We start from the raw sequence: 18,399 nt of genomic DNA, 5'->3' as shown, positions 1-18,399 counted from the left end.
ACGTCTGGGTGGATTCTCAGAAGTCCTGGCTCCAGTCCTGGTGGCTTCCTGATTGGTCCAGGAGCCAGAATCCCCATGGTCCTTAGCCAATCACCTGCCTCCCCTCCAGTCATTCTGCCGCTTACTGAGCCAAGGTGCTCCTCCGCATCGGCACTGTGGATGGGGATGGGGATGGGGACACAGGGACGGAGATGGGGACACAGGGACGGAGATGGGGACAGGGATGGGGATGGGGACACAGGGACGGAGATGGGGACACAGGGATGGAGATGGGGACAGGGATGGGGATGGGGACACAGGGACGGAGATGGGGACAGGGATGGGGACACAGGGATGGAGATGGGGACACAGGGACGGAGATGGGGACAGGGATGGGGATGGGGATGGGGACACAGGGATGGAGATGGGGACACAGGGACGGAGATGGGGACAGGGATGGGGACGGGGCCGCGGATGGGGCTGGGGACGGGGCTGGGGCTGGGGCTGTCGCAGAAATGGTCAAGGGATACCAAAAGGCAAGAGAGTGAGCCTGGAAAAAGAAGAAGGCCGTGTCAGCTCTGGGGCCATCACCGCCTGGGGGACCGGCCCTTCAGCACCCTCTCCTGCCACCTGTCCAGCCCCCCAGCCCCTGAGTGTCCGCTTTATATCGTGGGGGAAACACGAGGCAGAAAAAGAAGGGGTTAGACTGAGGGGTTTTAGAGCCAGAAAGTACTATGATTCCATAAAGGTAGACTGACCACCAAGGTTGAAGTCCAGTAGATGTGGGATTTGGGGCTGTGTGTGCGAGGTCACACAATCAAAATAATTGTTTTAAAGTCCAGGAGATGGGGTATTTGGCGGGGGTGAGAGGGCCGCTTTTGCTAGTGCTCTGCTTCGTGGGTGTGGTGCCGTGGATAGGTAGGCGAGCCCCAGGGCAGGGGGAGCACTCCCTGGGGCTGAGGAGCAGGGCCTTGGAGCCACCTCTCCTCTGGCAGAGAGGGGGCGAGGCCCCGTGAAGTCTGCTCCGGACCCCTGTCTCTCCCCATGCCTCTCCCGATGCTCCTCTTCTCTTCTGCTGGGCCCCCCTAAGCTCACTTCCTTCTCGAAGGTCACCATTCTGTAAGGAGCCCTCCCCACTTCTCTCCCCACCCCTTCTCCTTGGGTACAGTCGCCGAAGTGTTTCCCCAGGAGTCCTGGGAGAACCTCTTCCTTTTGTACTTGCTCTTGAAGCAGCAGGGGCCTGCTACAGAGGGCTGGGGGCGCCTGCTACAGAGGGCTGGGGGCGCCTGCTCCGGGGCTTAGAAGCATGGAGTCACTGGCAGTGTCCCCAGGGTGGGACTCAGACACCTGGCTTCTCTTTACAGAGCAGTCTTGCTGCTGTGTCTTCGGACAGTCTCTGCTCTCTGGGCCTGCATTTCCATGCCTGGAGGGTGGAGGGGTTGGGTTAGGAGGGGAGATCGTTGCGCTTGGGAATCCCTGTCACATTCCTAAACTCCTGATGGGATAGTTGTTACCTGAGTGCAGTCAGAAGAGAGGGGGCTTGGACCCCTTCAAGGGACCTTGAAATCCCTGATGGCCCTTAGTTGACAGAAGCCAGCTCCTGCCTCTGACTCTTGGTGGCTTTGGACAATCAGCTGTTCCTCCCAGAACAGGTGTTGTGAGTGCCTAAACCCATAAATGGACAACACTTCTTTATCTTCCTCCTCTCCCTCTGGCTCCCCTTCCCCATCCCACCACCCGTGCTGTGTGGGTGCCCTGAGGGGATGCCTCGAGGAAATGACAGAAGAGGAGAAAGGTCAAGTTTTCCATCTCCTTCCTTTCCTGCTTTCCTCTGTCTGGTTCATCTGTCCGGCATGAACTTTTCATTTGCCTTTGTCCCCTTTCCACTGGAGAGTGAGTAGAGGTGCTGCGCCCGATGGCTTCATTCCTTCCCACTGCCCCACACCCCCTGGGTGACCCCGCTTTGTCCCTCTGCTCTGGGGCAGGCGTGACTGCTCCACTCCCAGGCCCTGACTGCCTTGTCTGTTCTCTTCTGCCTTTCCAGACCCCATGTGGCCTGGCCCCGGAACTCTGACCTGCTAGGCCCCTGTTGATCTGCAGCTCTGGGAACACATGGTTTTTCTGCAGCCCAGGTTGTGCTGAGCAGCACAATGGAAACTAATTGCCATCCTCCCTGGGAGATCACGTGGGCTGGAGATTCAGACCAGCCGCTGCCGCCTGCGCCGAGAGCGGAGGTGGGCTGGGGTCTAGGGCTGGCGGCTGAGCGGGCTCAGGCTTGGATGAGAAGGCAGTGTGGTGGCAGGAGAGGTGGCTGGACCTGCGAGTCCGGCGCTGGCCCCTGCTCTGCTCCTAACACGCTCTAGAGCTTTTGCAAGTCACTTCTGCTCCAGGCTTCCTCATCTGTAAAGAGAGAGGGTTGAGCTGCGTGATCTCAGAGGTCCCTCCAGCGCCGGTGAATCTATCGTCTTTCCTAATCCTTAGTGCGTTTGTAGCACCCTGGCGTCATGCACAATCATTTGCCCTGAACAAGCTTTGTCATCCTGCCAGAGCTGCCCAGAGCAGCCCTCAGGCTCCAGGGCGGGGCTGGGGTGCCAGCGTTCACAGGGGAACAAGATGGCCATTCACCACTCATTCAGCAAATATTGAGTGCCTACTGTATGCTGGGAATAGGGCTGCACTGGGCATCCCACATGTGTACGTGTCGGGGTGGCGGGGGGGAGGAACAGGCCTGGCTCGTGGCCTCAGGGAAGTTATAGACCCAGGTCTCCACGGGGAGAGATGCGAGGAGGAACGTGGAAAGAGAGGTGAGGGGCCCACGAGCCTCCAGTGGGCACTGTGGGCTTAGGGGGGGTCGAGTACAGAGCTGAGCCCCAATTCTGCCACAGTGAACGCCTCAGTCCCTCGTGATTTGTCCTGGCAGGCCCTGGGCTCTGAGGCCCTGGCAGACTCGGCCTGCACATGGCAGCTCCGCGGAAAGGAGCCCTCCTCCCCCAGGTCTGCAGCATGCCGACTGCGTGGTTTGTCTGCGGCGAGGTGCCTGGAGAGGATGAAGAAGCAGGAAGGGACAGGCACTGGCAGGGCAGCAAGACACTGGGGTTTTTGGTATCTCCCTGCCACTCAAGCCAGCTCTCTCGGAACCCTTCAGGATCCACTGCCTCTTCCTTACTCCCACCAGAGAAAACACACAATGACAGTCACCCAGTGCCATGTGTCCAGGCCGGGAAGGCTTCATTGGGATTCTGCACGTGCCCCTGCCCCCGCCGGTGACATTCAGCCTGTCGTATCCATTCTGTACAAAGCTGTTTGCTGAATAAAAGACATAAATCACCCATCCCCTTGGAGACTGAGACAGCCCAAGCCACCGCTCTCTCCAAGATGCAGCCAGACTGGAAGGGGAGAGGCTGAAAGTCTCTGGGAGGGGAAGGGATGGGGCCCTCCCCCGACTCCTGGGCCTGGGGGGACAGGAAGAGAGGAGGAGCCGGGCCAAGCAGAATCTGTCCCAGCCACTGATCCACGTCTGAGCGTCACAGATGCGGTGACATTTGCCTCTGGGGTCAGGCCCTGGGTGCTCTGGCAAGCTGACCTCTCCATCCCTTTGTGTCCTAGTTCCATGGATGCCCCATTCCAAGAAACAATGTATCCAACCAGGCTTTATCAAATAATAATAGGAGGTGTTCTGAGCTCAAAGGGCCATGTCCATTCCAGTGCTGATCTGGGAAGGTGTTGCGTTTTGGTTGCTGGCTTTTGTTTTTTGTTTGTTTATTTAGGAGAAACCAGCCTCAATTTCCTCATTTGTCAAATGGGGATAATAGAACCAGTCATATGAATTAAATTTTTTTAAGTGCATATAAAGTGCTTAACTCAAATGTCAGCTATTTCTATTATTATTTTTCCCACTTAAAAGCACAGGGCATTAGACCCCCCTCGCCTCCCCTTCCCCTCGGCTCCCTCCCCCAACACAGGGAAACCTCAGACTCCTCAGGGCTGGTCTGAGACAGAGTTCCGCGCTGGGGAAGGGAGGAGACCACCGCATGCTTGGAGGAAGTCCTCCCCTGGTGCTGAGGGGGAAGGGCAGTGGGAGCCAAAGGGCAGCGGGCATCAGGATTCTCTGGGGCTGGAAGCGGCTCGCTCTCAGTTTTCACATGGCTGGGAAATTTGACTCTGCTCTATTTCCTTTCTAAAGTGTGTCAGCAGGTTTGAAGGCCAGCGGATGGGGAAATGTTGTGTGCTGGCTGTGAGCAGTCTCTTTCCTGACCCGGGTGATCTTCACACCCATGGAGGGCATCTGTCATTTCCAAGGAAATGCACGAAGGGCAGCTTTGGGGTTGAGTAGCCAGAAGAAAGTTTCCCGGGTGTTCCTTCTCTCACTGTGTCTGCTCCATTCTTTGTTAGATATTAGAGTCTGACGTTTTAGTCAGATTTCATTATTTCATTTCCATGGAAATGTTTTGGCCAGAGTGCAACAGATTTGTTCTTCTTAGGGGACGTTCAGAAATGAAGACAGATTGTCTGTCAAACTCAATAGGCTGGAAGGCTCTGGCCTCTGATCGCTAGGAAGGAATGATTTGAGAAGGTCCTGCGTGTTGTCTGTGTGTAGCTTCGGAAGGGTTGCCTTGCTCCTGAGGAGATCCACGGGGCAGGGGAGAGCAGGCTGGGGCCCAGGCCCACTCTGACGGGTCTGGCGGAGGGTGCAGAGAGGCCGGGGCAGGCAGGGATAGAAGACTTCGGGGGCTATTTCCACTGTTCTGAAAACTTGATGCTGCCCCCCACCCAGAGGAATGGAAGGAGGGGGTCTCTTCTAAATGTGGTGTCTTCGGGTTTTATGACCTTGACCCCTCACCTCTCCAGTGCCCTTTCCCCCATCCCTGCCACCGCACACACACACACACACACACACACAGACATACACACACACACGCTCACACACACACAGATGAGAGATTCTACTTAACAGGAAAGAGTCATTGGCACTTAAAAGAATCATTTGCTCCTGTATGTGGAGATCTTGGAACCCCAGAGTGGGGTGAAAAAGTCCAGAGTTGAGACTCTCTTTGGCTTCGTCACAGATGCATAGAAATTGGGCTTTTACACAAAAATGAACATACCCACCACCCATTCCCTTCCTGAGTACCCAGGGCCCAGCTCTGGAGAGGTCTCTCTCGATCCTGTGTGATGTTCAGGCGTGGCTGAAACTGGCTGCTCTTTGCAGTGGGACTTCCTGGGAGCCACACTCCCCGCGGGTTTCTCAGGAGGGCCGTCTGTGAGTGAGCAGGCAGCTCACACATATCCAGCATGTATCGTGTGCCCGCAGGAACGGTTCTAAGAACCTTACATGCACAGCCTCATACCATCTTGCCAGCAGCGCTGTGAGGCCAGTGCTGGGCGTCTGCACCAAATGAAGGAACCGAGGAACAGAGAGGGTGGGTCGCTTGCCCCAGTCCCAGAGCTGACCAGCGGCTGAGATCTGAAGCCTGGCAGAGTGGTCCATAACCTGAGCCCTAAACTCTACACCATCCTGCCTTGTGCTTCATCCCAACAGATGTGTGGTCCGAATGCCTTTACAGTGCTTGTCAGAGCCCAGCTGTGAATCACCGTGCTGAGAAATGCTTTGGACGGTCAGCTAGTCCAGCGCTCTCATTTTACCCGGCCAGGGACTGAGGCCCAGAGAGAAGAAATGACTAGTGCCCAGGCCAGGGGCAGAGTAATTGAACTGAATCAGATGCTATCCCATCCCTGACTCACCTTTATTTGCTGGGCCCCAACCCTCTCATCTGGGAAGAAAACAGAGCTGAGAAACTGATCCACAGATCTCCACTGATCTGAGCTAACTCAGTTTCCTCTCTCTGATCGATGTATGTTTTAAACAGTTGATGGGTCTAATGATGAAATTTCAGGCAGAGTTCACTGGTGATGAAGGAAAGGGTCTTCATACCTACGCTAGAGGGAACTGCAGATCTACTTACTCACGGGGCACGTCAGCTCCGATTCGGTCCCTAACGAGAACTCTCATTTCTTTTTTTTTTTAATATATATATATATATATATATTTTTTTAATTAATTTTATTTATTTATGGCTGTATTGGGTCTTCGTTTCTGTGCGAGGGCTTTCTCTAGTTGTGGCAAGTGGGGACCACTCCTCATCGCGGTGCGCGGGCCTCTCACTATCGTGGCCTCTCTTGTTGTGGAGCACAGGCTCCAGACGCGCAGGCTCAGTAGCTGTGGCTCACGGGCCTAGTTGCTCCGCGGCATATGGGATCTTCCCAGACCAGGGCTCGAACCCGTGTCCCCTGCATTGGCAGGCAGATTCTCAACCACTGCGCCACCAGGGAAGCCCTAATATATATCTTTTAATTGAAGTATGGTTGATTTACAATATTGTGCCAATCTCTGCTGTACAGCACAGTGACTCAGTTATACACGTATAGACATTCTTTTTTTAATATTCTTTTCCATTATGGTTTGTTGCAGGATATTGAGTATAGTTCCCTGTGCAAGGTGCATTAGGACCTTGTTGTTTATCCATTCTAAATGTAATAATTTGCATCTACCAACCCCAAACTCCCAAACCATCCCTCTCCCTCCCCCCCGCCTTGGCAACCATAAGTCTGGAGAACCTCATTTCTTAAGCTCTGTTATAAACTGGGAGCTTTACATACATTGTCTGTTCTAAAACCCATACCACCCTGCCCCACCTGCCCACTGGATGTTTCAGGTGTTAGCTCCATTCTAGAGATGAGGAAAATGAGGCACAGAGAGGCTAAGTGACTGGAACTGAAGACCTATATGGTGGAGACAAGATTCAAACCCAAGGGTGCCTGACACCAAAGGCCTGACTTCTTCCCGTCCTACCCCTGTCATTGGCACAGAGCGTGGGTCTCAAAGTGTGGCCCCCCAAACAGAAGCAGCACCCCGGAACTCGTTAGCAACGTCGATTCTCAGACTCCAGCCCAGACGCCTGGATTCAGAAACCCTGGGGTGGTGCCTAGCTACGTGCATGTTGATCAGCCTGCTGGGTGATTCTGGTGCGCCCTCAAGTTTGAGAACCACGGGCGAACAGGGGGCTGCCAGGCCCAGCAAAAGGGAAGTGGCCTCAGCATCCACACGGACTCCCGATTTGTGGGAGCAGTTTCAAGGTGCACCAGCCGCCATCCCTTCTGAGGACTTCAAACAAGATTTTCTTTGTCCCCGTGTTGTCACCAGGGACTCTGGCAGGTCCTCCTGCGTCAGTTCCCTCCTGCTCTATTTTCTTGGCCACATTGCACTTTTCCAGAAAGCCTTGACCTTTGTTAGGCACGTTATGAGTTCCGACTAACAAAAATAACTCCCTAGCGGACGGGGATATTTTTAATTGAATTGTATGAGACAAGAACTGCAGAAATAACAGCCGGGTTCCTCCAGCTCATGGCGGTGGGCGGTTTCGTTTTCCATCCTGATCCTGAAACCCGGCCCCGGCTCCGCCTGGAGCAGAGCCCCACATGGGCACCGCACACACCTCTTCCCGGCCTTGGCCTGTACCTCACCTTCCAGGTCTTTGCTGTCTCTTCCAGCCAATTAAAAATCCCTGCTGCTATCATTACCTATTTTCAGCTCCCAGCCAGTTCCTTTGTCTGCCAGACACTGTCTTGCTATCGTTAAAAAAAAATAGTTGAGATGACGAAATTCATTTTGATCACTGTTGTGTAGCCGCTTCATCTCCCCGCAACACAGACTGACGCCGCACACGATGTGCTAACGAGCAATTTCCTGCAAGGCTGTACCTGTTTATACAGATGCGGGGAACATCTGTGCTTACGCTTCCCCAGTCCTTGGGAGGGACTTGCCACAGAATCCCACAGAAAGGAGAAGCCCCCACCGCAGCAAGAGCACCTCCGCGGTCACCCCAGCAAGAGCACCTCCGCAGACACCCCCAGCAGGAGCACCTCCGCGGTCACCCCAGCAAGAGCACCTCCGCGGTCACCCCCAGCAGGAGCACCTCCGCGGTCACCCCCAGCAGGAGCACCTCCGCGGTCACCCCAGCAGGAGCACCTCCGCGGTCACCCCCAGCAGGAGCACCTCCGCGGTCACCCCCAGCAGGAGCACCTCCGCGGACACCCCCAGCAGGAGCACCTCCGCGGTCACCCCCAGCCGGAGCACCTCCGCGGTCACCCCCAGCCGGAGCACCTCCGCGGTCACCCCCAGCAGGAGCACCTCCGCGGTCACCCCCAGCCGGAGCACCTCCGCGGTCACCCCAGCAAGAGCACCTCCGCGGTCACCCCCAGCCGGAGCACCTCCGCGGTCACCCCCAGCAGGAGCACCTCCGCGGTCACCCCCAGCAGGAGCACCTCCGCGGTCACCCCCAGCAGGAGCACCTCCGCGGTCACCCCAGCAGGAGCACCTCCGCGGTCACCCCCAGCAGGAGCACCTCCGCGGTCACCCCCAGCAGGAGCACCTCCGCGGTCACCCCAGCAGGAGCACCTCCGCGGTCACCCCCAGCAGGAGCACCTCCGCGGTCACCCCCAGGAGGAGCACCTCCGCGGTCACCCCAGCAGGAGCACCTCCGCGGTCACCCCCAGCCAGCGGCCCCTCCGAGGCGGGTGCAGACAGCGCCTCAGGGGCAGCCTCAACAGGGCCAGTTCAGCAGGTTCTCATCACTCCCTGGCCCGCGTAGCTGGCTGAGGAAGTGGGAAGCACGTGCACTCCAGGCCGCCTCGCCGCCCGTGGTCTGGAATCCACGGGGCCCTTCCCCCGGCAGCCGTGTCCAGGGGTCAGGTCCAGCGGATCGGGGCCACCGGGCAGAGCTTCCAAAGGCGCCGGCCGCAGGGCTCCTTCCCCAGCTGACCGTGTGCTCACAGTACCGTTCGTTCTTGAGCTTGGTCTGTCACTCACTCCTTCATCCACCCCAGGAATGTTTACTGAGTTCATACATACGCCAGGGATGCAGAGACTGACTCTGGGCGTCGGGGAGCGCGTGGCCTGGTGGGAGGACAGGCAGATGCTTGGGTGACACAGGAGACACAGCAGAGGCACCGCGGAGGTCGAGGAAGATTCCAGAGAGAGGGAAGGCAGACCTGGAGGTTGGGGGTGGGCAGCAGGAAGGAGGAGCAGCGTGTGCAAACCTGGGGCTGTGGGAGAGCCAGGATGCGGAAGGGGCGGGAGAGTCTGGGAGTGACCAGGGCCGTGCTTTGCTGGGGAACTCAGGCTTCATATGAGGGGTGTGGGAAACCTTGAAAAAATATAAGCAGAGGAGTGAGTGACAGGGCCAAGTGGCCGTCCTAGAAGTGTTGTTCCGGAAGATGCTTTGGAGGCAGGGAGGCTGGTTCAGAGGCTATTGAAGTCCCAGTTGTGGCCAGATGATGAGGCCGTTACCCTCAGCAGAGGCTGCAGGGAGGGTAGAGGCGAGTGGAGCCCAGAGGCAGGGAGAGGCAGCAGGGTCTGGTGACTGGGGTGGGCGGAGAACAGAGGTGGCCAATCACAGCCAACAGCCTCCTAGGCTGCTGAGAATTCGGAACACTAGGTCTTCGTGTGTGAATATGTCTTTGCTGCAGGCCCACTGGAGTAATCTGTGCAGATTATACCAAATAAACACGTATATATTTTTAGCTTTGAGGGGAGAGCGATGCTGGGTGTGGTGACATTTCATCTGAAGAATTCCTCAAACTAGACATTATCAAATATTTACTCAGAGCAAGTTAAAATATTAAATACTTGGTAAAACATAAAATATGTACACCCTGACTTTGCTGCAAGAGATGCTAGCACAACTTGTGGCCTTGTGAAGATTGCCCAAGGACTGACCTTTGCACTCAGCAGCCCTCATCCACGCTTACTAGCACCATTACTTAAGGTGGTCTCTTATGAACACTGTAGATTAACAACAACAAAAACTAACTAGTTAGTGACTGATGGTAAAATAATAAGGGTGACTCATTGCTACACTTAAGAGTTGTAGTGTGCGTTGGCATTCAGAGCCATAGGAATGGGTGAGGCCCCTAGGAAGAGGCTGTAAAGTGGGGAAGGGACCTGGTGGCCAGCCCTGAGTTAGAGGCCAGGTGGAGGAGGACAAGGAAGAGGGCCTGTGATGGAGGAGGGGTGCCTCCAGAGAGGAGAGAGTCAACCTAGGGGAGGGCAATGGGATGGAAACAAGAGAGAGGAGAGTTCCAAGGAGAGAGTCTTTAACCGCGTTGATGCTGCCAGGAGGCTGGTGCGATGAGGACAGACGTTGGCGCCATTGGACTTGGCAACATGGCGGCCATTGGTGGCCTTGACAAGAGTTTTAATGGAATGCTGGGGTAGATGCTTGGCTGGAGCGGGTTGAAAAGTGAATGGGATTGAGCAAGTGGAAATAGCATGAGTAGGGATGACTTCTAGAAGTTTGGCTCCAAAGAGGAGTAGAGGGACTTCCCTGGTGGCGCGGTGGCTAAGAATCCGCCTGCCAATGCAGGGGACACAGGTTCAAGCCCTGGTCCAGGAAGATCCCACATGCCGCGGAGCAACTAATCCCGCAAGCCACAACTACTGAGCCCGCGTGCCGCAACTACTGAAGTCCACGCACCTAGAGCCCATGCTCTGCAACAAGAGAAGCCACTGCAATGAGAAGCCCGTGCACCGCAACAAAGAGTAGTCCCCGCTCGCCTCAACGAGAGAAAGCCCGCGTGCAGCAATGAAGACCCAACGCAGCCAAAAATAAATAAATTAATTAATTTTTAAAAAAAGAGGAGTAGAGAAAAGAATTAGTGACTACAGAGCAAAGAAGGGTCGAGGCTGGGTTTCAATTTGTAAAATAGAAAAGGCAAGACTTTGGGTGCTAATGACGATAATTGAGTAGATAACTGAACTGATATGAAAGAACATCTCCAACTTCATGTGTCCAAAACTGAAGTCTCGATCTCTCCTCCAGCATGTGTCCACCCATCTCAAAAACTAGTACCACCAGGCCCCCAGGTGTTCAAGCCCGAGCTCTGAGACTCACCGCCAACTCCTTTTCCCCGCCACCCACATTCCTTCCATCACCTTGTCCCATCAGTTCTCCCTCCAGGATGTCTCTCAGATTCTGAGCTGGCCTGGTCCATTCAGGTCTGTTCAGGTCCATTCAATTTGTTCCACCTTAGCCAAGGCTCGTCATCTCTAGCTTAAACCTCTGTGGGTGCATCCTGATGGCCCCCTGCTTCTCTCTTGCTCCTGCCCTTCCTTTTTCATTCATTCTCACTTAACACCAGAGAAATCATCTTAAAACAAACTGGATCTTATCACTCCTCTGACCGTACCCTTCTATTATTTCCCACTGTCTCACCGACCCTTCCCGGACCTTGAAAGTTCTTTCCTACCACAGGGCCTTGGTGTGTGCTGTCTCTCCCACCCCTCCCCCTCCCTTAATCAGATCCTACTCATCTTTTAGGTCTCTGCTCAAATGTCACATCCCCAAAGAGGCATTTCTGGACACACCAATAAAAAGTACATCTCCTTTGTCCCCTCACAAAACCCTGTCCTTTCCCTACACAGAACTTGTCACGATTATAATGAAATAATTATTTTTGACTCTGCATTTAATGCCTGTCTCTCTCACTGGGACAGGATCTGTGTTTGTGTTGTTTGCCACTTATTCCAGGTCCCTAGCAAAGTGCTGCACATGCAGAGGCGCTCAATGCATGCGGGGAGGGGGGGGAGGGGGGAGGGAGGGGGAGGGCAAGTAAGCTACTGGGGGTCAGAGAAAGCCCCAGGAAGCAGAAGGTAGGGGGTCAGGGGTTTGGTCCGCTGCTGTGGGCTCTGTGTGCCAGGCCAGCTCAGAAACTGCAGGGCGGCCACATGGTCTCATGTGACTGCTGACAGTGAAGTGGCCTTCACCCATGACTCTGTGATGTGTCCATCTGCCCCTCCTTGGCCCCTCACAGGTCCCACCAGGCATCTGGGTGAGAGAGCAGCCCTCAGCGAGAGATGCATTAGCAACAGCCCCCGAGAGGGAACATGCCAGGAATGCGATGTGTGCAGTCCCCCTGCAAGGTCAGCTCTCTTGTGAGCTTTGGTTTCCTCATATAATAAAAAATAACAGGATGATGCTTAATATCCCACAGGACTGAGGAGATGAAGTCATTGCCCACTTAGCGAAGCACTGAAAAAAATACTCAGTGAAGGAGGTGCAGAGGGAGCTGCCCACTGGAGTAGATTGGGGAGGGTCTCCCTAGCAGAGGGAACACCAAGCAAGCCCCTTTGCAGTCTCAGTTTTACCTTCTGTAAAATGGGGAGATTATACACCAGAAACGACCACCCAGAAACGTGTGATTTTTTTTACCTTAAAGGTGATCAGAGAGGAGAGGGCTGTTGGCTGTGCTGGTGGAGGTGGCAGAAGGACCTGGAGAACTGTCGGCCCAGCAGGATTTCAGGGTGATGAAGAAGGAGGACAGGAGGGGAGATTTTAGGTGCAAGTGATCTGCAGAACACGGGGAAGAATGGGAGACGGGGAGAGGAGAGGAGAGAGAGCCAAGGTCAGGTGCAGGCTGGCACACTTAGGGAGGGAAAGGAGAGCCACGCTGTGGGGAGGGGCGAGGACCGTGGGTAGTGATTCCTGGATGACGGAGCCCCCCCTACAAGGTGAGTGTCCACCAGAGCATGGCCTCGGCCCGGCCACCTGCCCCGGGAGGGCACTGGTTCCCTGGGAGGTGGGGAGAAGCAGCCAGTCATGTGAGCTGTATTCCAAAGCCAACCAGAAACGACGCTGCCCTCCCCTGCTACCTGTAAGCATCCACGGAGCCTCCAGAGGCTGACTGTGGGCCGGCTCTGGGTCTGGGTCCTCATCAGAGAATGTCACGGCGCGGGCAAGAGGTCACCTGGCCCAACCCCCAGCTCTACAGACAGGAAACGATTTGGGGGCAGTAGTGTCTTTCCGCCTCTCAAGACAGCTTCTGGGGGTTTTGCAGAAAACGTCTAGATTTTTTCTCAAAGATCTGACAACGCCAGACCACCTGCCCCTCAAACAGCGATGCCTGTGGTGGCAACTGCGGGGAGCAAGGCAGGAAATCAGTGTGCGTGCGTGCGTGCGTGCGTGTGCGCGCGCGCGCGGGTGCCGTGGAGAAGGGGTGGGGCTGTATCTGTCTCTCCCGCCCGCGCTCCCTCCCTCACCACCCCACCACAAAAGCAGCCCCTGAGAGCCGAGAGGACACGCGTGCTCCCGTGAGCTCCCGGGCTCTCATTTTAAAAGCATCCCCCCCACCTTGCGCTCGGCTCAGCCATTCGTTTTCAGTTTCTAAGAATCGGCTGGCGACTTTGAGGGATGCTGACTCCCAGGCCCTGCTCTCAATCGTCTAGTTGGTAGATCTGGGGTAGGGCCGGGGCCCTGCATGTTAACCGGCCGCCTGAAGGCTCTGCCATGGGGTCCTGCAAGAGGTGGGCTGTATGCAGCCTCCCCAGCCCCTGGCACAGGTGTCTGCCCGCAGAGGCCTGCCCACCCGGCGCCGTGGTGGTGTAGCCTGCTCCCCGCTCTGCGGGCTGGCGTTTCCACCGGCTGAGTCTCCTGCCCCGGTCCTTGACTCTCTGGCTTGTTACTGGAGCTTTCAGCTGCCGCCCCGAGTGGCCAGCAGCAGTCACCTGAGTGGAGGGCTGGAAAGCAGGCCGCCGTGCTTGGCTGGGCACGTCCGCCAGCTCCCAGCTGCTCTGCGGCCGCCTCCTGCCGCTTCCCTCGGTGCCCGTTGTGGGGTCAGCCCCGGTCCAGACCACGGGGGACAGTCCATGGACAGAGGTTCTGGGAGGGACACCGCTGAGGGACACAGGGTGCCGGGACTGTGGGGTTCAGAGTCGTGCAGGGGGGCCAGGTTGGGGGTGGGATGGATGGACAGACAGGGGCAAGTCCTGGACACCAGACCGGGGGGACCAGGGCCGTTCTGGGGTCCTCCGGGCAGCCGGCCTGTGTGTCAGGGTTGGCCAGGCTGGGGCCCGTTGCCTGCGCCTGGGCCTTGCAAGAGTCGGCGGGGCCCAAGGACGAGAGGCTGCAGCATGGCTGCCCCCCGCTCCACACCCAGGCCTGCCCAGCCCGGCCTGCCGAGCCTCCTCCCCCTCGTCTGCTCTGCCTTCTTCTGTCTGTCTGTCTTTCCCTCTTTCTCCTCTTGTCTGTTTTTCTCTTGCTCTCTGTCTCTGTCTCTCCCTCCCTCTGTGTCTCTCTCACTTCACTGTCTACCCCCGTGTCTCTCGCTGTCTCTGTGTCTCTGTCTCCCTCCCTGGCTCCCGCTCGTGGCCCTCCTGCAGCACCGGTTCGCCCCCTCCGACCGGCATCCTGTCTGGCTCAGTCGTGCTCGATTCGTCCCTCCTGGCTGGGCTGGGCCGGGGGACACGCAGCTGTGATGCTGCCCTGAGTTCACCTTCCCTCACCTGGGGACGGCCCAGGGAAGAGGCGACAGGAGCTGCCCTCTCGCCTGCTGGACCTGCTGTCCGTCTCAGGTGCCGAGACGCAGCCCATTCCCATCCTTGGGCCAAGTCCTTGCCTCCCACCTCCCAGTCCCTGCCCCACCCTCTACTGAGGCCGCCAAGACTGAGAGAAGCCCGGGCTTCACCAAGCTGAGCGCGGCTCCCAGCCTGCAGACGGCCATCTGCCCTGTCCTGGGGGAAAGAGCCCCCGGCCCTGCCTTCTCTGGGTGGCCTTGGGACGCCCCCTCCTCCTTGTTCCCCCCAAGAGGAGTAGGGGGAGGCGGGGCCGCCGACCACCAGGCCCCTGACTGCCGCCACGGGGGCTCCTTGCTTTCTCCTAAGAACCAACAGCTGAGCCAGGGTCAAGCGGGGACCCCCAAGTCTCCCAGGCCGCGGGCAGCCCCAGAGCTGATCACGGAGGAGTTGGGGCCTGCTCAGGGTGGGACAGGTGGGCAGTGGTGTCCAGGGCTGTGATGCTGGTGGCGTCCACCACGGGCTGTGGGAACGGAGAGAGGGCAGGGTGGGGCAGGTGTAAGATTACCAGGACAGAGGAGAGCGGAGCAGCGCGTGGGTGCAGAGGGGGACATGTCCGCTCCACGTGGGAGCCTGCGGCCCGCAGGGGCACGGGGCCCGCTGCTCACGGCCCTGGAAGCGGGGCACCCCGAGGAGGGTAAGGGGGGATACGCCGGGGGCTGGGAGGTCCTGGGGAGGGAGGCCCAGGAGCAGGCCAAGCCAGAGGACAGAGACTGACTGATGGGGTGCCTGGCACCCGTCCCCACCACGCACCGAAGGGGGACATGCAGAGGCGAACTCTCCAGGGCCAGAGGTGGCATTTCGGAGGTGGAAGGACCCTTGGGGAGCAGCACTCTGACCCTCCCTTCTCAGAAAAAGAAACTGAGGCTCCAAGAGGTGAGCCTGTGGCCCCAAGCCACAAAAATTCAGTGGTTGGCCCGGGCCCAGAATCTGGCTGCACCTGTCACCCTGTCCCCTCCACGTTAAGCTGACTTGTCACTTACCTGGGGGGGGAGGAGGGGTGGCTCCTTGTCTGCAGAAGCTCCGACCTGGGAGGGGCGGTGTAAGAGGAGGTTCCCAAACGGGACGGAAACCAGGGAGAAAGGCCCCGAGAGGCCTCGGAGAGGACAGAAGAGAAACGCTGTTCACCGTTTACGCCTCTGACTCTGGACACTCCGGGGCTGAGAGGAAAGGACCTGCGTTCGGAGGCAGCAGGCTCGGCCTCCTGCTGGCCCTGGGGCCTCGGACAGCTGGCCGCAGCCCCGGGCCCCAGGGTCCGGAGGTGGGAGGGAGGCCCTCAGCCAGTGCCTCGCAGGGCTGTCAGGTGGGAGGAGGTGTGAGGAGGGTCCTCGCGGGCGGTGGAAGGAGACCCTGGGGGTGGGTAGGGTAAGTCCCCCCTTGTTGGTCACAGACACCAAGTCCCCACTCCCCACCAGGGTGGGGCTTCCAGCCAGCGGGTGGGCCGCGCCCTCCTCCCAGCTCTGGTGGGTGCAGGGAGGTTCGGGGCCCACGGCCCTCACGAGCCCCTCCCCGCCCGGCCTCAGCTGCGTGGTGGACGAGATGGACTTCTCCGCCATGGAGCTGGACGAGGCCCTGCGCAAGTTCCAGGCGCACATCCGCGTGCAGGGCGAGGCCCAGAAGGTGGAGCGGCTCATAGAGACTTTCAGGTGGGACCCTTCCCCAGCCCCACTCCCCTCGCACATGCCCGGGACCTGGGGGGGGGCGGGCGGGGAAGCAGAGTGGCTGTGAGCCTGGGGGCCAGGAGTCCCTGGCGGGCCGCGAGGGAAGCAAAGATGCGGGACAGACCCCTCGGGCTCTCCCTGCAGGCACCTCACCGCCCCCATCGACCAGCACATCTTTCCTGAGCATCTGTGTGAGGCTGGTACGGGGCTGGGAGTGGGGTCCGGGGGTCTCTGGGTGTGTGACAGCCGCCCCGTCCCCTCGGAGGGGATGGGGACCGAGGTACGGGGCAAACGGCAGTCGGCGGCGGGAGGGGGAGCCTCCCTGGGCTCAAGCCCTCGGAGGACTGGGCTCGTTCCCAGGTCCCCCCACCGCTGGAGCCCAGGGAGGGTGTGGGCCCTCAGCGCCCTCACATGTCTCCCACGCAGCCAGCGCTACTGCATGTGCAACCCCGAGGTGGTGCGGCAGTTCCACAACCCGGACACCGTCTTCATCCTGGCCTTCGCCGTCATCCTCCTCAACACCGACATGTACAGCCCCAACATTAAGCCCGACCGGAAGATGATGCTGGAGGACTTCATCCGAAACCTGCGAGGTAGGGGAGGGGCGGCGGGAGGAGCGGGGACGCTGCTCAGGGTCATTCCGGGAGTCCCAGCCCCGATGCTAGGTTGTCACCCCGGTGGCCAAGGGCACTGCGTGCCGCTCTCTGGGCCCGGTCTCGCAGAGCGGCCCTGGGGAAGTTGCTAGCATGCCAGGCATGGGGGGGGGGGTTTCCAGGAGCTGCTGCCACTGTCCTGCAGCAAGCGGCAAGGGCCCCTGGGCGACGCCCCTTGCCCTCTGTGGAACGTCCTCCGTTGGGCGACCTCCAGGCCCCAGGCACCACGGCCGGTGCCTGGCTGGTACCGGCCCTTCCTGCTCCACGACTTAGGAGAGAAGAACCACGAGCAGGGCCTTGAGATAAACTTTATGGCGTTTACCAGCCAAGTCGTCTCCTAACTGATGTGTGCTGGATTCAGGTTTCCTGGGTTCCATCGCTTCCTCGTTTTTAGTTGACTTCCAGAGAAAAGGTACACTGGAGACAAACTTTTTAAGAGTTTGCATGTCTGGATATTTCTTTTTCTATCCTCAGTCTTGATTGAGAATTTGGCTGGGAGCAGAATTCCCGGTTGGAAACATTGAACTCAGAATTTGGAAGGCGTTGCTCCATTGATTTTTAGGTGTCAGTGCTGCTACTGTTACAATTCCTGACCTCTTGCTTATGTTTTTTCACTCTCCCTGAACAATTTTAGGTTCCTCTGTTTGTCTTTTGTGTTCTGAATTTTCACCATGATGTGCCTTGTTATGGTCCTTCTTTCATCCATTGTGCTGGGTACTACGTTCTTCCTTTTAGTCTAGAAACACATGCCTCTGATTGTGGGAACTCTTTTTTTTTTTTTTTTTTGATAGAAAGGAAAGATGCTTTATTCAGAAAAGCCGGCAATCTGGGGAGAAGGTGGACTTCTGTCCAGAGACCAACTCTGAAGATTCTGCTCAACCATGACAATTTTAAAGGGAAAAAGGGGAAACAATCTCAGTTAATCATTAAAGCAGGAGGTCAGATTCTTTGTCATTTTTCCATTGCACGCAGACCTGCTGACTTCTCCTGATATTCCTTGGGACGCTGTCTTGCTCAAGTGGTCTCTCTGCAATTGAATTCTTTTACCCACGTGGTCCGCCTGTGCCCTCGGGGTCCACCTGCAAATTTACTAAGGGGGACCTAGGGGTAGAGAGTTAGTCATTCTTTAACTACTTAATTCTTCATTCTTACTCCTTCTAATCTAGGAAAGGAATCAACAGGTTAAGTAAGGCATTTTGTACATTTAGTAAAGCAGAAATCAGGAGCTAGGTTGAATGTTGCTTAGTGATCTCATCTTTATGATGAAGGTCTGAGGAAAACAGGGATGAACAAACAGAAAAGGGGAAAAGGAGCTGCTTACAATTTCATCATCTACGTAAGTCAAATCATTAATCTGTATACCTTAAACTTATACAGTACTGTATATCAATTATATAGCAATAAAACTGGAAGAAAAAAAAAAGAAAATCAGTTAGTACTTTCAGCTGTATCCAGTTGTTGGTTAACTCACAGACAGACCTGATAATTTAATATTCACAAAATATTTAACCTCACATAGTAATTTCAGATCAAATTATTTGTACAGACTCCTTTGTGTCCCTACTGGTAAAGTTTTAAAAATTCTGTAAAGTGTAAAAGTTCTGCCCCATCTGGCAACTGCCTAGACATCTTCGCATAAGCTTATATTATTTTGGAAAACTGCATACATATACTCCAATATACAATATCTCTAATTAGAATT

General features: G+C 56.7%; 1 protein-coding gene across 2 annotated transcripts in view; it reads left to right on the top strand.

The window, feature by feature from the left end:
* The window catches only part of IQSEC3 (IQ motif and Sec7 domain ArfGEF 3), a 98,059-nt gene that overhangs the window by 64,260 nt on the left and 15,400 nt on the right, over positions 1 to 18,399 (top strand). For both annotated transcript variants that reach the window (XM_068560762.1, XM_068560763.1), the window contains 2 exons: positions 15,907 to 16,029; positions 16,471 to 16,637. In XM_068560762.1, coding sequence (XP_068416863.1) covers positions 15,907 to 16,029; positions 16,471 to 16,637 — 290 coding nt within the window. The remainder of the gene's footprint in view (positions 1 to 15,906; positions 16,030 to 16,470; positions 16,638 to 18,399) is intronic.

The sequence above is a fragment of the Eschrichtius robustus genome, chromosome 13, assembly GCF_028021215.1.
Source record: "Eschrichtius robustus isolate mEscRob2 chromosome 13, mEscRob2.pri, whole genome shotgun sequence".
Lineage (NCBI taxonomy): Eukaryota > Metazoa > Chordata > Mammalia > Artiodactyla > Eschrichtiidae > Eschrichtius > Eschrichtius robustus.
This window is presented reverse-complemented; position numbering and strand designations above follow the sequence as displayed.